Source organism: Pocillopora damicornis, chromosome 12, assembly GCF_964200805.1.
Source record: "Pocillopora damicornis chromosome 12, jaPocDami1.2, whole genome shotgun sequence".
In the NCBI taxonomy this organism is placed as follows: domain Eukaryota; kingdom Metazoa; phylum Cnidaria; class Anthozoa; order Scleractinia; family Pocilloporidae; genus Pocillopora; species Pocillopora damicornis.
This window is the reverse complement of record NC_142681.1, coordinates 13,269,227-13,278,117: the sequence shown is the minus strand read 5'-3', so window position 1 is coordinate 13,278,117 and position 8,891 is coordinate 13,269,227. Positions and strand designations below refer to the sequence as shown.

The 8,891-nt window shown below is 38.7% G+C and overlaps 1 protein-coding gene across 1 annotated transcript; it reads right to left on the bottom strand.

The window, feature by feature from the left end:
• Window positions 1–460: 460 nt before the first annotated feature.
• Window positions 461–3,403, bottom strand: LOC149036566 (tetratricopeptide repeat protein 28-like). Its single transcript, XM_089189434.1, has 2 exons — window positions 2,739–3,403; window positions 461–972 (listed from the first exon to the last, which is right to left on the bottom strand). Exons 1-2 carry the CDS (start codon window positions 3,089–3,091, stop codon window positions 906–908), a joined length of 420 nt encoding a protein of 139 aa, XP_089045560.1. The 5' UTR covers window positions 3,092–3,403; the 3' UTR covers window positions 461–905.
• Window positions 3,404–8,891: the final 5,488 nt, after the last annotated feature.

Here is an 8,891-nt window from a genome sequence, read left to right as displayed (position 1 = left end):
CTCAGTGAGGAACAAGAAGGAAGAAAAAGAGGAACTAGCGCTTTGCCTGCCTTGATGATCATGAACTGTAAGGCCTCGTCAAGGGAGTTCAAGTGAAGACGACAAATATGCAACAAAATGCACAGTAAACATCGAAATGTATGGAGACAAGGAAACATTTTGGAAAAAAACATTTTGAAAAATCGTTCTACGCGCCCTACTTTCAAAGAAACCATAAAAACTATATATCACTGAAAAACTTATAAAGTATGGAACAAAAGTTTTAAAAAGGTTTTTTTTTCCCCAGCAAATTTAGTTTCAGTGTTTTCTCTAAATAAATAGTAAATGAAATGAAAGTTTGGAAATTTGACCGGATCTTGTTGACAGTAATCTCAAATCAAAACTCACAATTTCAAGGCAGTAACAAAACAGTTTTTTGTTACTGCCTTTGCTACATTATGATTCATTCTGGCTGAATTTTCAGTGGAGCCACGAAGAGGTGAACGGCCCACCCTCCCCCCCTGAAAAATTCCCGTTGGTCGTATCGTATCTTGAACACTTTTGTCCCAGCTTGGCTTAGCCCGCTGATCAGTCATTTTTCCCATACCTTATTACAACTGAGCATGGGGATGAATGTTGATGAATCCAATACCGTTTTAACTTTACTGATTTCTCTTTCCTTAACAGCCTTACGTGCGTGAACATTGTGTTGCGCTTTTTATATCAGAAATATCATTTTTATGTAAAAAAAAAAAAATAAAAAATTCTTGAGTACGTAACCAATACATCTTTCTGAGAATATTGGAAAAGAAAGCACAAAAAATTGAACTAGATCTTCCCTAATTTGGGATAGCTCTTTTTTTAATTTTAATGAAATACCGGATAGAGTACTTTCTCTTCTTTTTTCTATTAATTTAAAAAGTCTATTAAAAAACTTTTAGCTTTGTTCCCTTCGAGCAGTTCTCATCATTCACCCTGTCGGGGTCTCCTTTTCTATCAAAAGGTGAAAAACAACGGTTATTACTAACTCAACTAATATTTTAGACACAAAGGAAACACAATTATACCAAGCACAATATGTAAAAATATAAATGGCTAACACCTGCGTCTGATTGACAGAGAGGCAGCTTCGCGATTCTATGTTTTCTCCAGAGAACGTCTGTAGCAACTCTACATATATATATGTATAATTATATATGGATATATAATTATATATGATATGTGGAAACGACGAAAAATTAACCTACATTTAACACAAGAAACCTGTAACTCACACCGTACAGAACAGCCGCAAGAACAGACAAAGAAACATAATTTGGTTTAATCCGCCCTACAGCATGAACGTACAAACAAATATCGGCAGAGAGTTTCTGAACCTCGTCAGTAAACATTTTCCGAAAGCCACAGGTACACCAAGACTTTCAACAAAAACAACATAAAAGTTAGTTATAGCTGCACAGACAACCTACAAACCATAATTAAGAAACACAACAGAAAAATCCTCGAGACAAGCAAGACACCCTCCACAGAAAAAAAAAAAAAAACCACTGCCCTCTGAAAAACAACTGCCTCACTTCAAGCGTCGTCTACAACGCCAACGTAACAACAGAAAATGACGCAACCGGAAAGAATTACTTTGGACTAACTGAAGGAACTTTTAAACAACGTTACACGCAACAAAATCTTTCTTTTCGGAACAGAAACTATTCAAACAGCACGGAACTATCAAAGTATATCTGGACACTCAAAGACAACAACACCAATTTTACAATTAACTGGAGTATTTTAGCGATCGCCCCGGTCTAGAGCAACAAAAGCAAGCGGTGTCACTTGTGCCTCACAGAAAAACTTTATTTAGTTAGAGCTAAGAAGCCGTCTTAATAGAGTCCTAAAGTGCTTACGTCACGTTTCCATAGCACCGGAATTCTGTGGTCTAAACAAACCAATATGGCGTCCCTAGCGTGACACATTGTCGTTGACCTCGAACACTTCAAGAGCTATAATGGCGCATTTTATCCTCCAATAATAGAAATAAGATAAAGAGAATCAAGATAACCTTTGGCCTTACTATTGAAGAGTATAATAAGCGGACAAAAGCACCTGGTGAGCAATAATTCGAGTCAAAACGCCACGGAGACGAAGTTTGCGATGGGCCAGTGTTTTCATCCAGATTGCAATCACACATCTGAAAGCCACTGCTGCCGATTCTTTTCGAAGAACAGAACTCATTTCTAAATGCCGCCACGAGAATAAGTTTTGCTTAGCAAATTTCACAAGCCGCCAACAATAGCTCTATAGAATCTTTCTTTCACATGTAGATTAGATCATCACACTAGTGAATTAATTAGCTTCTTATCTAATTTGTCTATAAGGAGGTATGTTCTTCATTGAATAAAGTTCTGTCTGACGAGCGCTTAGGCGTGAAACTCAGAGTCACATAGAATCGATGCGTCCTCTTTAATTCCTTTACTTATGAATACTTTGCTCTGCTACCACAGCATTGAGCACTTAATGCTAAGGTAGACTCTACCTCCACATTTATCTATATATATATATATATATATATATAGATAGTTAGATAAATAGATAGATAGGTAGATATAGATAGATACATGGTAGATAGATATAGATGTCATAGTAGCCTTGATGCTCAAGGTAACAAAGGATCACCGCCCACAGACAGGAACCAGTAAACCATAGCCACCTTCGCATCCAATTCAACTTCAAATTTAGAAATATCTTTTCGGACTGAGTCTTACCTTTGCTTGTCAAACTCGAGCCTCACATCATCTCCAATCAGCGTAAACGAAGCCTTCTCAGACACGTTAGTCAAGCCGTTTTTTCTCATCCACTTCATAGCCTGATGAAGGGATTTACTGGCACTTTCTCCTTCAACAAGGTGTTCGTAGAACCGATTCATCAGCTGCTCTGTTGCTGAGTCTGAAATGGCCCACAGCGCAACCAACACCGAGCGAGCTCCGGATCCTAAGAACGCGCGGGCAATTCCGATAACTCTCTCGGCTCTTATGTCTCCACTTCCACTGTGACAGCAGCTAAGTACCACCAGTTTGGCTCTGACTCTCACTTGTGAGACATCGGCCATTGTCAGCATGTAAGCTTCCTGTGGTGGGATGGTGTTTCGACTGTTGGGAGTAGGAATGGGGAAAGGGCAATTTCTCCCCTTTCGGCGTTACCATAGGCAGCAATATTTATCAGGCTCACTGAACTTATCCGCTCAAGTACCGCCTGCTTCGTTGCTTTCTCGTCTACAAGAGGCGGAACACCAACCAGTCGTCCGACCACATCCGCTTCCTTTCTTGCACATAGCAATGGCAGCAGCCAATCAACCTTGAATGATCCTGAGTGTCGTCAAAGAAGGAATGACACGAATCCTGTGAGTCTCCGATAGGTACTGGGCTCCCTCTTTTTCACTCAGGGCAGCGCCGGAAGGAAATGCAATTCCGAAGAATGCAAAAGATACCATTAAGTTTGGCGTATCACTGTTCAAAAGAGGAATATGAAGTTTTTGCTGATTGAATGAAATAAACAAACTTGTTCAATTCAAGGGGAGATTGGCTAAATATCTCGATAAGATTCAACAAAATAATTGGGACAGAATAGTTCCAAGTCAAAACGAATTCACAAAGAAATTGAAAGCACCCGCGGCTAAGCATGCTATTCTGCTTAAACAAATATTTACCCCACGCTTAATTCATACACGCATATAGGACAATAATCCTCTTGACTTCGTCTCCAGGATTATTAAGCAAAATTCGCTTCGCCTTCGGCGATTAATTGTTACATATTACCTTAGTCAGGCATAACACGAATAGCACGAACAATATCTTCAAACTTTCAACGAATTTTACGCGGATTCATGGAACGCCGTAACAACGCAGTCGAACCAATATAAATCTGGGGAAACCTGACGGTTACTTCCTACTGAAAAACCACGTAATGAATCACAACGAATATCTTATGATATCATGGATAGACAGTCATAATTTAGATAGGTCTGATGTTATTTTTTGGATCGTCATTTCCTCAAATTGAGCGATGGTTTTAAATCTTAACTGATGAGGATAGAGTTGAGGGTGAAAGGCCACAAAGGTACAAAAGTCGTTTTGGAACGAATTTCTTTCGTAACGTGACATAACTACATAGTGCAGGAATGAGGAACGAGGATATAATGCCACAAAGGTTCGAAAAAGGTGCTCTAAATGCATATCACTACATTGGCGATTCTTTCGCCGTGTGTTATTCGAATGATAAGTAACTACAGAGCGCAAACATAAAGATCGAAATAGCTTGGGTCTTCCCAAAAAAGCATTATTTCTCTTGAGTTACTCAGTCATTTGAACGATGGAAAGCTGTGTGATATGAAAAATTATTAATCGTACTCACCAAGATGAAGACTTCGTGGCTTTTTCTGTGACTAATTTTTTTGTAGGTATAGAAAGCTGTATACCCCTGTATTGAACATTTCTACTCGTACTTACCGAGGTGATGACCTCGTGGCGGATGCTTTTGAAAGTGAAAAGACAAAAACAATGAAGGAAAGTCGGGACTTTCCCGACAATTACACATGTGTTTGAAAAACATCAACAGCCCACTTATTTTTGTACTGAGTACTTTTAGTGGTTTCGACCGCCGAAAAGTTGCAAAGAGGAAGTTTCTTTGCTCGAACGTTCAAAGCGTAAAAGTACTCAGTACAAAGATAAGAGGGCTGTTAATGTTTTCAAAACACACGTGTTTGGATATCCTAACACGTGTGTTATTCATGGTTGCGATTTTGCATAACATCACATGACTGGATAGGCACAGGACATACACATTGACAAAATAGCATTTATTTGAGGCTTTTCCATTAAAACGTTACTCATGCAAAGTTACTTAAAATAAAAGTCTTCTGTTACAAATTTATTTGTAGATATAGAAAGCTGTGTACCACCGTATTAAACATTTCTACTCGTACTTACCAAGTTGTTGACTTCGTACCGCATGCTTTTGAAAGTGAAAAGACAAAAACAATGAAAGAAAGTCGGGACTTTCCCGACAATTGCCATGTTTATTTTGTTATTCAGATGAAACGGAAACGTTTTGAAGAGGCCGTGACTGTAAATATCGAGAATCGCTGGCCAGGCTAAAAAAATCGAAAGTTCTGATAATTTGCCTGGAAAACCCTTTTAGGGAGATATGTTCAAAAAATTATTTCAAAGTTTGAAAATTCAAATGTGTCCGAGAAAATGGGGAAAAACGAAAATTTGGTTTTTTACCTTATTAATTATGCAAAAAATACAGTAAAATTGACCAACTTTAGTGTGCTAGTTGTGAAGGAGGATGATTCGTAAGAAATAGGGGGTGTTTTTATTTCAAAATATAATTCACTTGATTTTTATTTGTCGCATTTTAAGGAGCTTTGGTTTAATTTTGACGAAGTGCTGTCAAACATCGAAGGATTTTTTACGTCTTTGGTAGGCTACTGGAAAGTACAGAAGGGTAAAGGAACACTGCGTCCTACGACTCGGCTGAATTTTTTAGTCGCCGTTTACGAAAAAACGAAAGAACTCTTGTCACTGACTCTAAGAATAGAAGAAGCCTTCCCAAATGAAGTTGAGGTGATCTCTGACCTAAACGAACTTGTTGCAACAGTTGCAAACTCTGCAAAATGACGCCGGTTTTCGTCGGGCTGATATCGGAAGAATTCTTAGATGAAAAATCATTTTTTTCTGTTCAAGACCCTACCTAAGAGGTAGCGCAAAAGCTCCCGCTATGGACCTTTTGGAACTGACCACCATACCAACCAAACCTGCATTTTTAAACTCTAAAAAGTATGACAAGCATCCCTGTCCTTTTTATACAGGAGTCCCCCCAGGGGGGTGTTGTCCCTAGAGAAATAACAAACTGCCTGACTATTTGAAAAAAGGGGTGGTGGGCTCTAATGGTGTAGGGGGGGGGGCTGTTAAAAAAGGAGACCCCCCTAAACAGAGACTCGTTAGAAAGAAGGTAGTGTTAAACTAAATAGCGCTTAAACGAATTCTTTTACTTTACCATAACGCATTGAGCCATGGCACACTGTACACTCTACAAATTATCTGCTGCGCTGCTCTTAAAGTGCGAAGAACCGGATCCACTCTTCGAATAGATTCCTGAATACTATTCTTAGAGTCAAAGTGACAAGAGTTCTTTCGTTTTCTCGTAAACGGCGACTAAAAAATTCAGCCGAGTCGTAGGACGCAGTGTTCCTTTGCCCTTCTGCACTTTCCAGTAGCCTACCTAAAGACGTAAAAAATCCTTCGATGTTGGGCAGCCAAATCCGTGCACCTTGCATAGTGCTTCTCAAACTTCACTGATCGTCTGCCTCCATTTCCGCCATTTTGAAAATGTTAGTTTCCGGGGCTTCTTGTTTAATCTAACTTCCGATCATTTCTATTTCCGCTTCCTCATCTTTTAGTTTTATTGAACATCTCTTGGTTATATAAGGTCACGCGTGAATGAGTCAGGAAAGCAATGTATGCTGCACAACATCGATGTATGACATCCAAAATCGATGTATTCCGGATGAATTTAATTTATTTTATTTTAAGACTTCTATTATAACGCATAACAATAATGTAATTGAACAAAACATTAATGTATCCATGTTCGTTATTTTGTTCGTAAAAGAACCTCTTACAAACACTCCGAAACAATTCTTGCAGTTTCTCCCGAGATTTAGTATACGGAACCCAATGAACTAACCCTCTTTCTGCAGATTTGTTTCCGTCATTAATGATGTTACGCTCTTATGGACCACAACGGTTTTGAGCGACAAACTCGACATCTCCCTGCGACCATCAAAATCAACTGGACAAACCCAGCTTGATGTATTGCGCGACGTGATTGTTCAAACTTTTCTCTTTGTCATACGACCTGTTTCGCAGGTGCTACGAGTTGGAACCAAAATTAGTTAATGCAACTAATTGGAATCGAAAGTTATTCAAATGGACTGAAGAATTTTACATTTTAATGAGAATTTTATCGTTTAAATGTTTTCTTGATTCACGGAAAGCAAAGATTGGAGTGGCTTTGGGTATTTCAGCCCTGATTTGGAAAAAATAAAACAGTTAGTGGTATGTTCTAAACACCAGAACACCTTAAAGGACACTGGAAATGTAGTAAAAGTATTTTTTAGCATCCAGAGCAAAAAGAAGAATGTGAGGCAGTGAAAGGAGACTGAGTTTTCAACGCCATTTGTCGTAAAAGCTGCCACCAGCTTGTTATTGAACTCACTAAAATTTACCTTTAAGGCATTAACTTTTTTTGTCGCGAAACTCGTGGATTTTAAAACTTTGAAACGACGTTCGATCAATCCTGAAACTGGAGTTTGAGTCCATTGGTAAACTATGCCAGCTGTTCTCATGAGCAGATCAAGCTCTGACGAAATTTGACAGTTTTGAAGTTTTAAGCGGATGCAAAAATCTAGACAAAAATTCGTCATGACACAATTTGTCCTTTGATTTTGTCAAGAGAATTCTGGTTTTGTCTGCTATTGCAGATAGCCCAGATAGGCACTTACGAACCAATTTTTAGTTAGATAATAGCCTTCACTCTCGAGAAATTGCAAATATATTACTCATGTTATACGAGTACAACTTAAATTCCGAAACTTCAATCCAGTTAGTCTGGCTTTCTTTTACTGCCTCACATTTTCCCTTATGCTGTGGCTGTTAACAAGTACCTCCACCGCATTTCTAATGTTTCTTAAAGTGTTCAGATGTTTAGAACATACCAATAACTGTTATATCTTTTTCCATATCGTGGTCAAACTGACCGGAATGAAACAAAATTAACTTGTAATCGAGGATTTCGCTGGATAGCCGGTAATACTTCAAATAACTCGATACGTCGTCCCAAGAGAGAAATCAGGGCTTAAATATCCAAAGCCACTCCAATCATTGCTTTCCATGAATCAAGTAAACCTTTTTAAAAGTTAAAATTCTCATTAAAATGTAATTCAGTCCATTTTAATAACTTTTGATTCTAATTTGTTACACTAACTAATTTTGGTTTCAATTTGTAGAACCCGCGAAACAGGCCATATGGCAAGGGGAAAAATTTGCACAATCACGTCACGCAATATATCAAGCTGGGTTTGTCCAGTTGATTTTGATGGTCGCAGGGAAATGTCGAGTTTGTCGCTCAAAACCGTTGTGGTCCATAAGAGCGTAACATCATTAGTGATAGAAACAAATCTGCGGAAAGGAGGGTTAGTTCATCGGGTTCCGTATACTAAATCTCGGAAGAATCTGCAAGAATTATTTCAGAGTGTATACGTGTTGTTTTGTAAATATAAACACTGCAACCTATTTTAACTTGTTTTTGTGTCCTTTCAAGCAACACGATATGTCTGTTATGACCAGAATGCCAAATTTTATTCTTTAATTTTGATCTTCTCTACACTGCATAATTCATGACCCGATATTTCAACGTAAATTATCGAGGAGGCCTTCCTATCACCTCTGTCTACTTTGTAAGTCACGCAAGCGCGCAAGCGTTACGACCGATAACGTTTACGCAACGTTTTAGGCCAACTCGGCATGTAATCTCCATTCAGTTGCAGTGAAAACCTAAAATCCTCAGCGTAGAAGATAAACGAACGAAGTCTGAACTGCCAAAAGGAGATCTTGGTCAATTCCAAGAATCATGCAAATGATCCTTGTCACGAGCGCAATTGAGCAAACACATGGATTTGCGTTGTTTTTAAGTTGGTGGATGGAAGCTAGAGATATACCCGCGGATTTGAGGCAATCCATGACCTCATTGGTGTATAAACTATGCACTGATATGCTTTTTCGGCCCGATTAACGCCTGCATTTTGAGAATTCTTTCGTACAAAGGTATGCAAATTAAGGTCGGAGAGCAGGGTCTCC